Source organism: Tachypleus tridentatus, chromosome 10 (genome assembly GCF_004210375.1).
Source record: "Tachypleus tridentatus isolate NWPU-2018 chromosome 10, ASM421037v1, whole genome shotgun sequence".
NCBI classification, from domain to species: domain Eukaryota; kingdom Metazoa; phylum Arthropoda; class Merostomata; order Xiphosura; family Limulidae; genus Tachypleus; species Tachypleus tridentatus.
The window spans coordinates 46,354,688-46,374,614 of NC_134834.1; the positions used below are offsets into that span (position 1 = coordinate 46,354,688).

At 31.7% G+C, this 19,927-nt stretch overlaps 1 protein-coding gene across 12 annotated transcripts in view; it reads left to right on the forward strand.

Annotated features, from left to right (window-relative positions):
- The window catches only part of polybromo (protein), a 182,375-nt gene that overhangs the window by 21,548 nt on the left and 140,900 nt on the right, over positions 1-19,927 (forward strand). For 11 of the 12 annotated variants that reach the window (XM_076461156.1, XM_076461165.1, XM_076461157.1 and 8 more), the window contains exons 5-7: positions 8,893-9,006; positions 9,390-9,524; positions 19,036-19,203. In XM_076461156.1, the coding sequence (XP_076317271.1) occupies positions 8,893-9,006; positions 9,390-9,524; positions 19,036-19,203 (417 nt within the window). The remainder of the gene's footprint in view (positions 1-8,892; positions 9,007-9,389; positions 9,525-19,035; positions 19,204-19,927) is intronic. The other variant, XM_076461168.1, reaches the window with a different exon arrangement.

Genomic DNA, 19,927 nt, shown 5'->3' on the forward strand with positions numbered 1-19,927 from the left:
ACCTAGTTAACATCTACATAAGTTGCATTAACATGGTGCATGTGCACTCGTTACTGTATCCAATGGTATAAAATTGTCCCAGTCTAGGCTGTGTTTTAGTGAATAGTATTTTGTATTATACAGTACAATTTAAATTATTATACATTATATATATATATTTACTATTTAGAAACAAGTTATAACATTTATTTTCCTTAAAATATAGAACAATAAATAAAGAAGTTAAGCAAACAATTATTTATTCTCGCGATGAACTTTAAACTCAATTCCTGCGAGACATTAGTTACTAAGCCTTGTAAAGTTTCACGCATGGAGGATATCAAACAAGATTATTTTTAGGTTTTATATACACAGTTGAATAACCAAAAAAATCATAAATAACTATCCTGGTACCATATAATTCCACTATAATTTAATAAACTTAGTAACTAAGGTGTATTTAGCTCAGAAGAAAGGAGGAAACTTCAAAGAAACTAAAGACATGACCTACCTCCTTGAAATCTTGGATTGAAAGAATGTGGTAGTCTTTCCACAAATTAAAATGGCTGAGAAACTACTAGGGGCACATTCTAAGCTGTTTGTTGGTTATTCACATGCCATACATTATAGCAAGAGTATATGAGGGACCTGTTTCTAAAAATGGAAAGAGGTCAGTGGGGTTATTGTGTTTGATTCAGTACCTAAGCCATATTTCAGCAAAATGAAAAGATGCAGGGTTCTTATTTTATATTCTAGTTTGTCAGTATTGGTAATTTGAGTTCTTGATTTGTACAAAACTATAGACTTTGTATTTTGACAGCATAAATATCTAATTTTAACCACTGCCACATTCATCATACCAAAAGATTCATTAAAATCTATATTTGGGTTGGTTCTTTAAATATACACCTTTAAATTAAGAAAGTGCCTTATATAATATTGACATGAATTCATAAAATTGTAGTTCAATAAAATTTACATTGCAAATCAATAAACATGATGACATGGCCTTTAACCCATTATCTATAGCAAAAGGTGTTGAAAAGCTTTTCTTTCAGTGATTATTATTGCTATTACTGACCATTTTTTCAAATAAAATCTATTATGCAGTTTGAACAACTTAAAATTTCTATTTCTATGCCTGCAATTTTGATTTAAAAAAAAACAGAAATATCTATGATTTTTCGGTATTGAGTTGCCCTTTAGAAGAACACTGAAATTAAACCCTGGATATCAGAATATTTTGTGTGAATATAGCATACAAAATGCAATATAATCTGTACTAGATGATTCATAATATAATTAATAATTTAATTTTGGTTCCACAGTCAACCTTGCCTTTAGTCACCAATAATAAAGGATGTTAGCATAAATTTGTTTGGAAAATGTGAGAAACTTTTATATATCAATTAATAAGTTAGGATCCAATAAAGTCATTTATACATTTGATTTTTCTAATTTATTAATGTATATGAAATTTCAATTCTTAATCTTCAGTAATGATGATTGATGGAATATGGCTTTTGATGTTAAAATACAAAATGATTTTTTTTGTATTCATTTTGAATATTTTATTTTAAAGGAATTGTAACAAAGGTTACTAGAATTAGAGATGTTATATCTTATTTAAAATGTTTTATTACATAGAATCTTAACACTTTGCTTTTTGAAGTATTAATTTTTATTAAGAGAAAATTTTTAGAATCCTACTCATTGACTCAGATTCCTACATCTCTGTTGGAAAGGGGTACTGTTAGATAGACATGCCTGTTTTAGTTTAAGTATAGCATAAGTGTTAAGCTTAGTTATCTTAACAAGTGATAGTTTATTACAGGATTATTTATGTAAGTGTGTATGAATTATATGTGCCATTGTTGTGATTTGGAACTTATTGCTTTATGTTACTAGGACCTTCTAAGCTCTTTTCATTGTTTTGATTGAGTATTACTACATCATAATAACTTATAGTGTGTGGAAAGTTCTTGGCTTAAATTGGGCTATTTATAAACATTATTCCAAAATGTAGTTCAAGTTAAATTAGTGATAGATGTAATCAAGTAGATATAGACTGCACAGTTGTGAGTTTAGCTAGATAAAGACTGTGTATTTGTCTATAATGTGAATTACCACAGATTGTACTGTAAAAAGAGGGTAGAGAAGAAATAATTTGTCTTTTTAGTTGTCTTCTAAAGTAGTTAAATTAATTTGTGTGGATTTTTGATGCAGAGAGAGTTACTTAGAGCTTTGGATACATTTGTGATAACAAACAATGTAAAATAAGTGAACTTATCATCAAATGTATTGTAATAATAGAGCAAAGAAGAATAATTTGTCTTGTCAGTTGTGTTCTAAAGTAACTGAAGTAGCCTGTGTGGACACTGACAAGAATAAACTATTATTTAAAGCCATGGATACAACTGTGGTGATTAACTATTTGTGCCTGGGCATCATTTACTGTTCATGTCATGAGGTTTAGTGGCTTACATTCTTTTTAAACTTCTTTCTGTGTATGTTATACCAATTAGTATAGTGCTGAATCACAATTCATATTTTATAGTATGTAATATTTAAATTCTTAATTTTATAAAGCAGTATTGTGAATTTCCCCTACTGTGAAAAAGGTGGCACATTTTTTGTAGGCATACCATCTTTCATATTTTATTAACTGCCCCTCCATTAAATACAAAATTTAAGGTAAATTTTATTCATGGTAAAATTGTTATTGCTCAGACAAACCATAATTTTGATAGCTTTCAATTTTGTTTGGTTACAAAGACATCAAATAGAAAATCAAACCTTTCTTGCTGCACCCACCTGTCATGTACTCTCTTACAACATTTTTTAATAGTTTTCTCTTACATTTCATTTTATATTATCTATACCCCAAAGAAAGCCAAGGCTCTTCATCCATAAAGTAATGTTATATTACATATTCTGAATGGAGGATTGTTAATTTCACTGACACTATAAGCATCATGCCCAAAGGAAAGATAATAACTAGCTTGGATGAACTTGTAATGGCTCTTGTCACATAGTTAGAAAACCAGAAAAATTGTGAGAGTTAGAGGAAAGTTATCTACATTTTGTATTTTATTATTATATGTTCTTTGATGTATTATTTAAGTCAACAAAAGTTATTTAGCATATTTTTATCATAAAAAGTAAGATATAAGTGTCATCAATAGTCAAAAACAAAAAAAAGCAATAAAACAATAATAATAAATAGATGTATACATTTACAAGCTTAAAGTTACTTAGGATAAACAAATGTAGTTTCATGTTAGAATTTGAATTCATTCTCAAAAGAAAGAGAGGGCAACATATTTGTTTGGATGTGTTCTTTTTGTAGTTATGAGGTCAATCAAATTGATATACATTTTCTGCAGTTGGAGTTGAGAAAATAACAGATAAAATATAAAGTTTTACTGAAAACAAACATTTGAAATGTATTTAGGTGGTTTTAGAGGTTATAAAATTAAATTTGAAAAATTTTAGGTGAAAAAAAATAACCTCAACATGAAAATCACTTTGCATGCACATTATTCGAAACAAATAGTGTTGAAATACTCAGTTTATTCATGGAAAAAAATCTTTGTTTAGTTTTTTTTAAATGTTTTACAAAGAAATATGACTTTTATGTGTAAAAGACTTAAAATGTTAATTGAAAGTCTGCCAAATTTTGTGATGGTATACACACTATATTAAACATTAGTAGTATTAGATCTATAAAGGCTTTGAATGAGCACGAAGAGGTGACATGGTTGATGAAACTGACTGAGCCCATACTAAGAGAATTAACTGTGTAACAAACATTTGTACATTTAGTTGACTTGTTTTTATACATATTATTTTAAAACAAATGGACTGTGTAGATTTAGTGAAATTTATCACTAACTCAGAACCTACATCTGCAGTAAAGAATCTGGCCCATATATGTGCATTTATTAGCCAGTCAGGATTATACAGTGGTAAATGGTGGTAGATGTAAGCAACAGTAGGCAAAGTAATTCTTTATATGCATAGTTGTAGTGGTGGTGAAAATATTGTAGAGAAAACAACCATGCTGACTGACTTTGGTAAGTGAATAGAGAGGTGTTACCAACTTACGCTCAAAGGTGACAATCTACTAGAATTTGTTAAATAAGAACTAGAGAGAAAGAGAAAGAAGTGTTAACAGAGAAGACAGGAATAAAAAGAAAGGCAAAGAAGAGAGGAAGAAAGACTGAACACAAATGTGAAGATGAAATACAAATTGAGTAAGAAGAAAAGGAGAGACTAAAAATATGGAGAATAATAACACAAATTGAAATCATCAAGCTAACCCAATAGACAGATGGATGGCCCAAGAATGAGGACAGGGCTAGCCAACCCAAACTGCCAAAATTTGATGAACAAAAAATAACATGGAAAGGGATAAAACAAAGATGACTGGGCAGTCTATCTCATCCCCCTACTCACAGGAAAAGGCCTATAAGTTTATGCAGGCATGAAATCATGAGATGCCATGAACTATTACAAGTTAAAAGTTACCGTGCTGAAACTCTATTAACTTATCATGGATGGTATTTCACCAGATTTTGGGATAAATCATACCTAACACTGGAGAAACTACATTTCAGTTTGTAGCACATAAACATTGATAACGCTATGTAAAAAATTTTTACTTTTCCTTGTTCCTGAGTAGAAAGTGTTCTTTTCCAATTGCTTATGCCTAAAGTAAATGGAAAAAACCTATTTTTCTCTTCAAACTTTACTTTTCGTTATACTCTCCTTGCTCACAAAACATGATGGGAGACTGTATTTGGGGGCTGATACATGAAAGTGATTTACATTACTGTTGCAAATCTCGAAAAACTACTCACTTCTAAACATTTTTGCTCATTTTTGTATAACTTTAGTATAAATACATGTAAATCTTGATTCATGTCTTTTTATTCAGACCTCATGTAAATGAAAATGTGCAAATTTGCTCGGTTTTACATAGAAAATAAGTTAATTTCATTATTTAGGTCACAAAAGCAATGTTTGAAGGGAATAATGGTCATTTTCTGTACTTTTACAACATAAGTAATTAAGAAATAACACATACTATCAAGGAACAAAATTTGTTTTACATAGTGTAGTGCTTAAGGTGAACTGACATGACCATGTGTTACACTGAAATATCATTGTTTCTTAATGAGAAAGTACTGTAAGACACAGACAAGATGAAAAGCCAGCAGAACAGTGTATGGAAGTCCATGAAGGGGAGTATAAATGGCAAGACCAAAATTAATAGTCATTGTCAAAACCAGCAGTGGCTGACCAAAGGTGACAACAAGTCAAGAGACAAATGGGAGAAGAAATGCTATGTTTGTTATAAAATGGTGCATGTTGCAGGTGAGTGTGAGTCTGTCACTTACAAGGAACACAGAGATGCCAACCATTATGATTTTGGTGTATACATTATGACTATACACTCAAACAGAAAAATATTACGCCTTGTTGCAACTCCCAAATTATTATATATTATATCAGCCTGTACAATAAAGTGATAAATATTTCCCCCAGGGCTTGAAAAGGGTGAAAAGAAAATTTTTACTGAGATACAAATAAATTTTGATAATAAATAAAAGACATGGTCCAATTGGCTACTTGCGATAATCATGTTTGTGCTTGAAATAATAAAAAATATTTGTGTCTCTGACGTCTACCAATAATTTGAGTGCAGTGCTTCTCCATATTGGGTATGTGGGGTAATCCATAGTTACATCATCAGTGCTTGTCAGCCAATTAGTGCTCGCGTAAATTAATATTTCTCATTTTCTAAGCGGCATAGAAACATCAATGCGATCGTTCACAAGATGGAAAAAAATGAGGCCTCGTTCACCAACTTGTCTTCTTTCTGGCAAATCTAAAAGGACTAAAACTGTGAATCAAAAATTTGGGAAAGAGTATAGTGCAAAATATCCAGTCATTGCATCAAAAGTCAGTGACAGTCATGTGTTTTGTACAGTTTGTCACATCGATTTTTCTGTGGTGCATGGCGGGATAAACGATTGTTCCAGACATACAAAATCGGCACCTCACCAACAAAAGGCTGAGACAAAGACAAAAACAATGCAGATAATGACATTTATGAGTAAGAATTCAGAATATGAAACACAGTCATAAATGAGCAATCTATAGCAGTAATAAATAATAATAGTTATAATAATAATAATACAATAATAAACAGCTTAGAGACATTGGTCAGGCCTAGTAGCTGCAAATGATAAAGGGCTCTGTCTACAATCATTATGCTCAGTTATTTGAAATAGTTGGTATCTCTGGGAACAGCAAAATTATCAATATAAAACAGCTGGAACTACCTACAAAGATGTTGCTGGAAAGAAATAACTATCACCATGGGTGCTGCTGCTACAAGAAACAGAATAGAGACAACTTGCCAGAAATGTGACCTAGTGAGAAGGTATCCAAGATGTCACTAGACAAGATGCCTCTTGTAGAAGAGCCATTCAGCAGAGTAACTGTAGACTGAATTGTACCACTAGCCTCTGTATTTAACAAGAGCAATTGTTACATTCTAACAATTATCAACTATATGATATAGTACCCAGCAAGCATGGTATTGCAGAAGGTAGAAGTGAAGAGAGTATGAGGAGCCATCCTGGAAGTATTCTGTAGAGTAGGCTTTCCAAAATTAGCCTTGAGTAACAGAAGGACCTAGGTTACCTTGGACCTGATGCAAGAGGAGTGCAGACTCATCAATACTAAGCAACTCTTTATGGAGTAATAGAGTTTACGAAAAATGTGCCAAGAGGGAAAATGTGACTGTGACAGGTACCTGCAGGCAGTATTATTTGCTTACTGAGAAGTCTCACAAGCAAGTACCAGGTTTTCTCCTTTTTGGTTACTGTATAGAAAAATAGTATTAGATTTGGTGCAGATATTGATAAAGCTGTTGACAGCAGAATAAGAGTCAAGAGTGAGGAACACATACCAGTATATGCTACAATTCAGAAACCAGAAGGGAGAGAACTATCAACTTGCTTAAGTGTATGTAACTCAAGACAATCAGAAGTACTGCTGTGACAAGAAGGCCAAGGATTGATGTTTCAGGGTCAGAAAAAATGCCTTAGTTTTGCTATGTACAATCAATAACAAACTCACCCTATAGTGGAAAGGACCTTTTGATGTGCAGGAAGTGATGTACAGACTGTAAGATGAAAGTGGATGGAATACCAACGTCTAACACACTAATCTGCTGAAGAGGTACTATGAGAGGGAAGAAAACATAGAGGGCATCTATTGAGGCACAGATGGATGTTGCAGGTGTAGCTTTCATAGATGCAGAACCATAAGAAGATTACTTTGTTGCAGAAGATGAAGATCTACTAAACCAAACACAACATGTACAAAGACATTAACATCAGTGAAAAACTGACTGGCAAGCAGAAGAATGACCTACAACATCTACTGTTCTAGTGTATAGATATCTTCATAGATAGACCAGTGAAGATGGACCCTGTGCAACACAAGGTTAAGACCATAACCAGTAATCCAGTCAAGGTGAAGCCATACAAGATGCCTTATGCAATGGGAATAGTTTTTGCATAAACTAAAAACATTCTTTTCACATAGTTTTAAAAAACTGGTGTACAATTTTTCTTGAAGAGGGGCTTATTGTTAGATATTCATGTCTGTTTTAAGTATACCACAAGTGTTAAATTTAGTTATTTTTTATAATTATGGGTTATTGCAGATTTGTTTTTTAACAGTATAAATCATATGTTGTGCAGTTTCATTGTTCTGATTTGTCACTGGTATTATTGCTAGAATCTTCTAAGTTCCCTCAAGGGTTTGATTGGGTATTAGAACATCATAATATCTTGTAGTGTGTAGGAAACTCTAGGCCTCTATAGGGCTATTTATAAATGTGTGACCAGAATGTATTTCAAGTTAGTGAGAGATAGTCAATTAGATCTCCTCTGTGTGTTTCTGAATTTGACCATAAAGAGCATATATTGGGAATTATGAAATCAGTTATCAGAGATAATTTGTCTTATCAATTGTGTTTAAAAGTATTTGAACAAACCTGTTCTAATTTTTGACAAAAAGAAACAACTACTTAAAATTCTATAGTAACCAAATTTGTAGAGCAAGTGACCATATCATTGAATATATTGTAATAACAGAGCAGAGAAGAAGAATTTGCCTTGTCAGTTGCATTCCAAAGTAGCTGAACCAGCCTATGTAGACTTTGATGAGAAGAGACAGTAATTTAAAACTCTAGAAACAATGGTGGCAATTAACCATGCAATCAACATTTTTATTCGCATTTGTCTTGTTTTAAAAATAATATACTTTAACAATATACAAATTAACTGTGTGCTGTTTGTATATTGTTAAAATTTATTGTCAATGTGTCACAGACACCTACTGTAAAGAATCTGACCCATACATAAACATTAAAAACTAACAGGTGCTATTAACTATTTTGGGTTTGAATTCATTATGATGAGAAGCCAACTTGAAGTACAAATGTATCCTAAAGATGGATGGCATGGGTATTAAAACTTTAACTGAAATATAGTACAGAACAGTGTTTCAATCTTCTTAGTTATTCTTCAGGTTAAAAAAAAGAATGGTTTTTAAAATTACTATTTACATAAACCTTTTACTCTAGTATCTGTATAGACACTGTGACTTTAGAAAATTGTGTTGTTTTGATTTTGATATATTATTGTATGAAAATTGAAACAGTAATATAAGTATTTTTGGTACAATATATTTCTTGTTTTACTTCAGGCAACTTCACAGTTGATACCATGCCATGGAATTATTTAGTATGTAGTATATTTTAGTCCATGTGGAAGATTATTCTAGATAGATTGGGTTTGAAATAACAAATAAAATAAATAAAACTTTCAGAAGTCATCCCAGGAATACAAAGATGCTTGTGATCTGTATGATCTTTACATGGAAACCAAAGCTGATGTGTTGTTATCCATAGCTGGAGATCAAAGAAGAGATGAGTCTGAAACAGTAAGTTTGTTATATTTTTAATGTTTTTTTTTTTCTGATTATTTTTTCTACAACTGCAAAGTGTTTTATATTTTGTAACAGGTTTATCTATTGACCAAATAAATTCACATTTATGTACTATTTGAATCTGCTTTTATCAAATAGTTTTTGGTGAAATTTTAATATTCACATAAGAAAGGGGTGGAATTAAAATGAAATTTTTACACACTTCAGTCTATTATAGAGCAGTATATGATGAATTTTGCATACTTGTAATATACTGTTATTTCATCCTTATTTTCACTTATAGAGAGATAAAGTCAAATCAGCTATTTATTCTTATTGGATCATAGTATTAAAAATTCTTGTATTTCAAACTTAAAAACTGAAATATTTTGAAATAGGATACACTGTCAAACCAAGGAGATTTCTATGAAGAAGAGAATCCATTTGAAGAATTGTTTACAGCTGTTATGACTGCAACTGATCAAGATGGCCGCTCAATTAGTTCATTATTTCAACTATTACCATCAAAAACGGTATGCTTTTTATTTTATCTCTAACTGAAAGTAGCTTTTTTACTCTTCTCTGTTTGTAAGTACTGTTTTAATATGAAAAGACAGTAAAGTTGTTTTAGTTGCTGAATGTTTTGCTCTCCTATTTACAGTGAACTATTTGTGCTACATGTGTATTGTTGATCTGGATTGATATGACTGACTAAATTAATTAACTACTGGATATGGTTTGATCACATGTATGTAGCTGATCTTATGTTATTTTAAATACAACAACTTTTAGCCACATGAAATATTTTACACTAATGTGTTTCATCCAGTATTTTGATTGGATCTAACCTTTAAATGGTATTTACATTTAATTATGGATACGTACGAAGTAAAATGTCTAATGCAGTGTAATTGTTCAAATAACATTAGTGGGCAAGTAGTAATAAAGTATGTATATACATAGGATTAATCACACTTTGTATGAATGATTTTTATATGTTCATGCATCAGCATTGAAATACCATGAACAATACATTTAGCATTTACACATTTAACTCACAGTAATTTCTCAGTAGTGACATGTTACAGCTGCTAGTTTTCATAAATATTCCACACCCATAGAAAAGCTATTTATATAGTGACATTTAATATTAAATTATAAGTGACCATAAAAAGGACACAACAATTTGAAATGGGAAGCCTTCAGCAATGTCCAAAGAAGCAAAATAAGACACCTGCAGAATATTTCGGGCAATAACATGCTCTAAAACTGTACCTTAAACCAAATGAAGACTGGTTACAAAAAAAGACCTTCTAACCTTTTTTTTAGCTCTTGAAACAAGGCTGGACTAACTCTTTGTTACCAGTGTTACATAAAATTATTTTGAGTGCAAAACTGTGTATTTATATTAAAATTTAGTCAAAAATATATATTAAGGTAATTGTGTCAGAAACAAGTGTGAAATAATAATTCTACTTTACATATGGTAATAAATTTTATAAATAATTCAAAATATACTTTTATTTTTGAACTATTTGATAGTGTCTGAACTGCATTCTATGAATTTCTTCCCTGTCCCCCTTTATATCTTGCATTGTTGTTTACCAGTAAACTATGTATAAATACAAATATATTTGAAGCTTTAAGTAGTAGTATATCTGTAGTTTTATATCTCCCTCCCATAGAGGGTCTTAACAAATGGTACTTTAACAGCTTTAAAGATACACTACATGGCCAAAAGTATGTGGACACCTCTTCTAATTAGTGGGTTCAGTTATTTCAGACACACCCATTGCTAACAGATGCATAAAATCAAGCGTACAGCATTGCAATTTCCATAGACAAACATTGGCAATAGAAAGGGTTGTACTGAAGAGGTCAGTAACTTTCAATGTGGCAGTGTAATGGGATGCCACCTTTCCAACAAGTCAATTCATCAAATGTCTGCCCTGCTAGAGCTGTCCCGGTCAATTGTAAGTGAAGTTGAAATGTCAAAGACTAACAACAGCTCAGCCAGGAAGCTGTAGGCTGCACAGACTCATAGAATTCCAAGTGCTGAGGCACGTAGCTTGTAAAAATCATCTGTCCACAGTTACAACACTCACTACTGAGTTCCAAACTGCCTCTAGAAGCAACATCAGCACAAGAACTGTTCATTGGGAGTTCATGAAATGGATTTCCATGGCTAAGCAGCCGTACATAAGCCTAAGATCACCATGCGCAATGCCAAGCATCAGCTGATTGATGTAAAACACTCTGCCATTGGACTCCATAGCAGTGGAAATGTATTCTCTGGAATGATGAATCATACTTTACTATCTGGCAGTCTGATGAATGAATCTGTTGTTTGTCAGATGCCAGGAGAACACTACCTGCCTGAATGCATAATGCAAACTGTAAAGTTTTGTGGAGGAGGAATAATGGTCTGAGGCTGTTTTTTATTATTTGGGCTAGGATCTTTAGTTCCAGTAAAGGAAAATCTTAATGCTTCAGCATAAAATGACATTCTAGAGAATTGTGTGCTTCCAACTTTGTGGTAACAATTTAGGGAAGGCTCTTTTTTGCTTCAGCATGAAAATGCCTCCATGCACAAAGTGAGATCCATAAAGACATGCTTTGCCGAGGTTGATGTGGAGAACTTGACTGACCTGCACAGAACTCTGACCTCAACCCCATCAAACGCCTCTGGGATGAATTGGAACGCTGACTGAGAGCCAGGCCTTCTCACCCAACCCCATTAATGCTCTTGTGGCTGAATAGGAGCAAATCCTTGAAGCCATGTTCCAAAGTTTAGTGAAGAGCCTTCCCAGAAGAATGGAGGCTGTTGTAGCAGTAAAGGGGGGACCAACTCCATATTAATGCCCATGGTTTTGGAATGAGATGTTCAACAAGCACATATGGGTGAGATGGTTGGGTGTTCACATACTTTTCGACATGTAGCATAGATATCCCTTTCATTTCAAAAAGAGGAGAAACTAAGCTTAAAAATGATATAAGTAGTTTACCAATCATTTCTAATTGCATTTTCCTCCCTCTGTATGTAACACTATATCTAGTGTTTGTAGAAATGGGTTCCAACTAATTCAAGGTCTGTACATTTTTCATGCTATTTTTATTAAAATTTCTCTTATTAATACTGACTGTATGTTTAAATATGTCACTTCTATTTGAAAGCTATAGAAATATCAATGTATAATAGGTATTTAAAGTTAATGCATAGGCCTAAAGAATAGCACAGTATAGTTAAAACAATATAATGCTTAGGAATAACAAGAGACCTGTTGGTCCATCTTGGCTGTCTTATCCTCTAAGCCAAGCTAAAACTATTTTTAAAAAAGTAAAACCAGCTCTTATTACTTAATATGAGGCTTTCTTTCAAACTTAAATTTACTGCCTTCACAACATCCGAAGGCAACCCATTCCATAGGCCCTATTTGAAAAATAAAATAGTTTTACCTGAAGATGTTCTACCTTGTCTAAATCTATATTTATGTTCCCTAGTTCTATAAATCTCTCTCTGATCTATGAAAAAAGCATAAACATTATCGATTCCTTTTACAATCTTAAACACTACAATCAGATCCACTCTAACTGTTCTATTTTGAAGAGGAAATAGTTTTAAGAATCTTAATCTCTCATCATATGGCAACCCCTCCATCCCAGGTTCCAGTTCAGTAACCCTCTTCTGGCCCTTTCTAACAGTTGAATGTCTTTCCTAAAACTAAACACAGTACCCCAAATGTGGCCTTATCAGTGACCTACACAATGAAATTATAACCCCTTTAAATTTGTATTGAGTATTTCTGTTGATGCAACCTGAAATCCTATTTGCCTTGCCACTAACAACAGTGCACTTCTTGGATGGCATAACCCTTTCATTAAGGTTAGGCAGGAATTTGCTCTGGTTAACCATGGAAGGATACCACGAGAGTAATTGTACTATGATTTTTGATAGTATATGCATATGTTTACAACATTTTGCAGGTTAATATTAATATAAAAATATTAAAAGGCTTTTGCACACAAAATACAAGGTTTTTAATTAAGTATTAAGTTATTTTTATGAAAGATTTTCTTGTAATTTTTTTCTTTCAGAATACTGACTAGGTAACATGCATAGTAATTTTCATTTTAAGATTAAAAATATTCTTATGCATGAAAAAGTTTTCAAATTTCACAAGTGAAAACTTTCTGACTTCCCAATAATTATCAAATTTTTTAAGAATGATACTTTCTATTTTATTTGTTATTTTCACAATCAAACCAGAATCTGTACATGTTCAATGGATCCAACCAATGTTATAATCACCATAAAAAGTCAGGAACTAAATATAAGTTATGCTGTTTTCTTTCTGGAATGACTACAAATTATAACTGAAATACAAATGTTTGATCTAAATTGCTTAAATGTTATAACATTATACATTTGTATATATTTATTATTTTAATTATATTGCCCTTTTAGCTATTGCTGGCTAAGATAGAAGTTACAATGATGAGGCTCACATGCACTTATGCTACCATATTGAAGAATATAAAACTGACATCTAGCCTTTACAAAGTGATCTATCTTTGCTGTGTTTTAATGGACTGTTATTTTGTGAAATACAATCACATTTCAGTTATAATAAATAAAGTAAAACAAAGAATTCTCTCTTCTAGTTATTACCTTTGTACATGATTGCTGCTTGTTGGCAGTTTCTAATTTTTAAGGTTTTTATATATGCATTTGAATAACCAAAAAGAAATAAATTACTTAATCTATACCATAGAAATCCCTTGAAATTTATCAAATTTAGTAACAGACATATATGCGAGTCAAAAAAAAAAGAAGAAATTTCTAACAGGCTAAAGACTCAACTTACCAGCACAAAGGCTTGTCTTGAAAGAAAGGAATGATACCATTATACTTGAAAATGGTTGGAAAAACCAGTTGTGGAATATTGTGAGCTTTTGATTGGCTATTCACATCATATATAGGATTAAGCATATATAAGGACCATTTTCAAAAATTGGAGAAAGTAAACAAGGGGGGCTAACTATGTTTGATTCACTATATTAGTTATACAGAAAAGATAGGAGGTTTTTATTTTATATCCTATCTTTTAAATGTGAGCAGTACCACACAATTTTGGTACCAGTTAGTACCAAACTACAGACTGTATTTTTAACATACCACATAACACACATGTATTGATGGTTTAGGGGTGCTTTTTAAATACTTACTTTTAAATTAAGAAATTAAATAATGTATGTTATGAATACTTAAATTATAATCTACAGTTTTTTTTACCAACCTTAATGGCATAAATTCATAAAATAGTAGTTGAGTAAAATTTTGAATGCAAGTCAACAAATCTGAGGACACAGCCTTTGACACGTGACCTGTAACAGTGTTGTTAAGAAACTGATCAAACATTTCACCAAGATCCTTTTCTTTCATGACACTGTTAAGGTTATTCCCATCCAAATTATAATTATAATTCAAATTATGATAACTCACATGCAATATCTTGTATCCATCGTAATTGAAACCCATTTGCCACTTGTTTGCCCAACTCACTGAGTGATCTAAATACTCTTGTAAAGCAGTAGCATCCTCTTCACAGCCAGCAACACCCAAGACCATAATATCATCAGCAAATTTAAGTAATTTATTGGCTATTCTTTCATCTGTGTCATTAATATATGTCAAAAAGAGCAATAATCCTAAAACTGAGCTCTGAGATATACCACTTGCAATATTGATCCAGTTTTGCTGACCTCCATTCAAAACAACCCTCTTCTCTCTTCCACCAAGCCACTTTTTTATCCAGTTAGATAACTTATCCCCTGCATCCGTAGAAATTAATTTTTTTACAAGCCTTTTATTTGGTACTTTGTTAAATACTTTTTGAAAATTGAGATACACCAAACCTACACACTAACCATCAGTAACATTTTCAAAAAATGCCAAAAGGTTTGTAAGGCAAGATTTTCTCTTAGTAGAACCATGTTGACTGTCTGATAAAATTCTCAACTTTTCTCACATCTGATGTAAGACTATAGTTACTGAGACAACTTCTGTTACCTCCTTTAAAAATAGAAGTGACATTAGCTAATTTTCAATTTGTTGGCACTTGGTCACTGTTCAAGGACTTATTTAAAAAAAAAATTGTGGCAAGTGATTCACATATTCAATCCTTGACTTCCTTTAAAACCCTTAGGGAAATATTTGGTTCAAGAGTCTTATCATTCTTTAAGTTTTCTAATTTTATTTCATCAAGTTCATACTTTATGCAGTTGTCTTGTTCATCTTTGTTTTCATCTATCAGTTGTTCAAAATTAGGAAAATTAAAAATTGATTTGGCTTTATAATACTATTTTCCAACATGTAAAATACTTTACACATATCAACTTTGACTGGGTTCACACGATATGGGTGTTGTTTCAAAGGAGAACTGTTACCTACATTTACATCATGAACAGCTATGTTGGTTTGACTAGGAACATCAGGAAATGTACATCTGTATTCAAGTAGTAAAGTAAAAATTTGATTTTTGTCTTCAGGAAAAAAGTGGTTGAGTTTTGAATCAAAGTTACAAGCATGTCAGAATTACTCAGTTTAATGTTGTATTTATCTCTCATATTTTCAAACTTATTGAAGTCTTAATCAAAACAATTTCATCAATCTCAAAAGAACACTTAGTGGCTAATATCTTCTGAAATGAAGTACGGACATGAAAGGGCTTTAACATGTTAACATGGTGCAGTTGGGTAGCTTTCTGTTGATCATGTGTTTTCACAACATAATCCATATCACTAACTTTCCAAACAACCCTTTAGGGATGATGGTACCTAGCCTTGAGTGTATGTCCAATAGTGGGTAACAATACTCAAACTGCATCACCATGGAACATAGGCTCTTCAGCTTTGTGATCATAAATATTTTTTCATTTTTATTACTTAGAAATGTAATTCAATAAAGGGATTTTTTTAGGATCATCTTCCAGTCATTTTTCTTTCAACTACTTTAAAGGACCATATGCTGAGTGACCAAACACTAATTCAAACAGGTTAAACTATAATGATTTCTGGACAAGTAAACAATAATAATCCTTCATCCCTATCCTTCTCATTGTCAAGACAGAAAGCTTACATCATATTTTTCTAGGTAGAATAGAATCTCTCAAGGGCATCTTGATGATATGCACTAGATTTGATGTGTTAAACACTGATCTGATAAACAATTCATTGAAGCAAACCAGATATAAAATTCAATCCTTTACATGACTTAATTTCCTTGGACAAGCCAATAAGAGTAAATAAATTAATTAAGTTCTTAGAAGTGTTTTGGACTGAAATATTCCTCAAAGGGGTAGTTTCAAAAACTCAAGTCGATGCACACCTGATAGTCAACAAATACTAGTTCCCTGATCAAATTTTTGTTAAAGGCCCAATATAGTTGGTAATTACACAACTGAAGTGTTGTTCAAAAGCTGGGTTAGGTATCAAAGAAGCAACAGGAACTTTTTGGTAAGGTTTTCCATCCAACTGACGGGGATCACAAGTTTCAGAAAACTGATGCATCTTGTCTAATTTTTGGCCAAAAGAAATATCATAATTTTGTCACATCTTATTGACACTTAAATGGCCTCCAATGGAGAATTCATGGGCAGCTTTCAAAACTTCAAAGAAATATGCTTTGAAAACAACAGTTTGGTAAACTGCAGATTAGTCCTCCACAGCTGGTAAATTTAGTGTTCTACATTTCTTAGAAACATGCCATTTGTGAAAAAAATAACCATTTGGTACTTTCTCCAATTCATCCTCTGGGAGTGCTTCTTTAAATAGTGAATAGATCTCTGGATTCGTTTTTTTACTCAGCAGTCAGTTGACTTCTGGCAAATCATATCCATTATTGTCATTCATAAGTTTTGTTAGTAGAATATTCATCAATAAGATGCGTGTCAGCCATTTGGTTTTGGGCTTGCTTTCTTAGCCTGAGCTTGAGTGATAGCACATGAGAGAAACATATTTAGTTACCTCAGTAATGATTACATGGTTCATATACATGTAAAAACGGCTGGTTTGGGTTGAGAAATATATCATGTAGAGGAGCGAACAACGTTTCGACCTTCTTTGGTCATTGTCAGGTTCACAAACGATGACCGAAGAAGGTCAAAACGTTGTTTGTTCTCTACTTAAAAATTTCTCAACCCAAACCAGCCATTTTTACATATATATTTCTCTACAAGTGGGTTTTCTTGTCATCACTGATTATTACATGGTTCAGTTTATCTATAAGAACCACAATAATACATATATAAGATTTAAGTATTAGTTTCTATAACTGTAGAAAAGTGGAAAATAATATTAGTAGTGTCATTTGTCAAAGACACATAACCAACAGACACAGAGTCCAAATTTCTCCATAACTACAGTAGCCTTTATATCAGTACCTGAATCAACAGCATCAGATGATCTGGTGAAACTACATCCATATTGATGATATAAACATGCTGGGTGTTACCTCCAAAAAGTTAACAATTGGGCATAAAATGAGCAGCATTTCTATAGAAATAGCTGACAAGCCTTCATTGTTTTGACAAAATTAAACCCTGATTATTGGAAGATTTTGAATTAGAAGAGTAAATTTTTAGAAAAAATCATCAGATTTAGTGGATTGAACAGATACCATTTTTTTCTAAGATGGCAGTATTTTCTTTTTATGAAAAATGGTTTTATTTGTTAAAGTGTAATCATTCATTCAAGTGAGTTTCGAGGTCATCACATACACAATGTTTAAATTCCTCATTTAGTCTTAACTGTTGTCTCAGTCTGTCAACCTTATTATAATTGGTGCAATCTTCAAGAGAGAGAGCAGCATAAGCTTCTTGTGCTTTACCAGTACTGTAATAATAACAATCATTTTTGGTTGGTTACTCTATGGTTTTGGCAACTTTCTCAAAATGTTGAAAATGTTTATGAATTTCATTTTCATTGACCAGTTGTACTTTAACATGATGATTAAGTGTTCTCACTTTGCCTTCATTGATTGGAGTTGATGCTAATTTCTATTTCTTTTAGCATTGCACTGTTTACAGACATTAAACAGTGTCAAAAATGTAGATCTGACACATTCTGTCTGACTGTGACTTTCTATCAATTGTGGCTATAAAATGACTTGCTAACTTGTATATTCAAACATTTAGATTTGTTTTAGTATAATGTGCACATCTTCTTTACATCTCATATAAAGTTTTGTTTTGAATTAAGCACAAAACTACACATTAAGCTATCTATGCTCTGCCCACCATGGGTATTGAAACCTGGTTTTTAGCATTGTAAGTCCGCAGACATACCGCTGTGCCACTGGGGGGCTCTTTACATCTCAAATAAAGTAATGCTGTATTATTTTCATCTCTGTTACTTAATGGAGTTACTTTTAATTTTATCAGTTGAGCATTAAAGAGAAAAATTTTGCTTATTGTGCCCAGAAACCTGTATTTTAATTCATCTTCGTAATTATATTTTGCTTAATTAGATACGTGTATATGTAAAGGTTTCAATTTTTGTTTACATTTACATGTTATTTGGAGACTTTATGGATTTTTGGATTCATATTTATTTCTAAATTTAAATATTTTTTTCAACATTTATAAGCAAGTGATAAAATGAATACTTTGCCTTCCTGTTTCTGTTATATTATTTGTTCATTATGTATGTGTCATGCTAATTTTCAGCCTAGTTATTTGACTAAAATGTGTAGATTCGTGCACACACACACACCTTTGTTCTTAATTACAATAAGGAATCTCATTGTGAACATTTATGTTAATTTTAGCATTATCCAATTTATTTGGTAGAAATTAAATAATATTTTTTTTAAAAATAGGTTGCATTGTGAAAAATGTAATATTTATAACAACAATTATCTTATTATTTTAGTAAAAAGGTCAACAAAATTTTGTAGAAGAACTTATTGGCATTTTGACTAAATGTTTAAACGTAACACTGCATAAAATGTCTTTTGTTTTAAAAAGCAATTATTGTGGCTTTCAGCGCTACCCTGAATACTACAGAGTAATTAAAGAACCAGTTGATTTGAAGACAATAGCTACCAGAATACAAAATAACAGCTACCCTACACTCACAGATTTAGAGAGTGACCTACTTCTTATGGTTAAAAATGCTAAACTATTCAATGAACCAGGCTCACAGATATATAGGGTAAGTCCCTGCAATAAAGTTTGTATTTAATTTTGTTAAAACCTTATCAACTTCAATACAAGGCACATGATTAGCAGTGTCCTGATAAATATATTTTAAAGAGTACATACATTTATTTTTAACTCCAAACAACATACAATTTCACATGTTCAGTAAAGATATTTATTTGGATATATAATTTCTCAGGTAAAGAAAAAAAAGCATCTTTATATCTTATTTCTTAGTAATAAGCTTAGCTGCTTCATAATTACTTTTTACAATAATATATGCTTAACAATAAAATCCAAAATATGGATAACTATTCACAAACTTTAATTTAGGTTGTTGTTGGTATTTTACTACAGTTTATTCATTACAATAGAGATTTTTGTTTTAAGTTTTAAGAAAATTGTACAAAATAAGATTTAAGTATGAAGAGTTTATAACTGTAGAAAATAATTATTTTGACTGTATACATGAAATAGATAATTTATAGTATATTAACCTTCAAGCTTCTACACATTCATTGAAAAGATTCCTGAACATTTGAGATACAGCTGGTAGAGCTAAGTGATTAATGGTATTTGTTGGTAATTTAATCAAATGACTCATCAAATGATTACATTCAAGTAAATGATTAGTATGTATCCTCTCCTCCAGTCACCACACTTCCTGTACAAGTCAAAAAAAGGTGTACTAGCTTTATTCACATGGTATTAGTCTCACTGCTTTAATTCACAGTTTT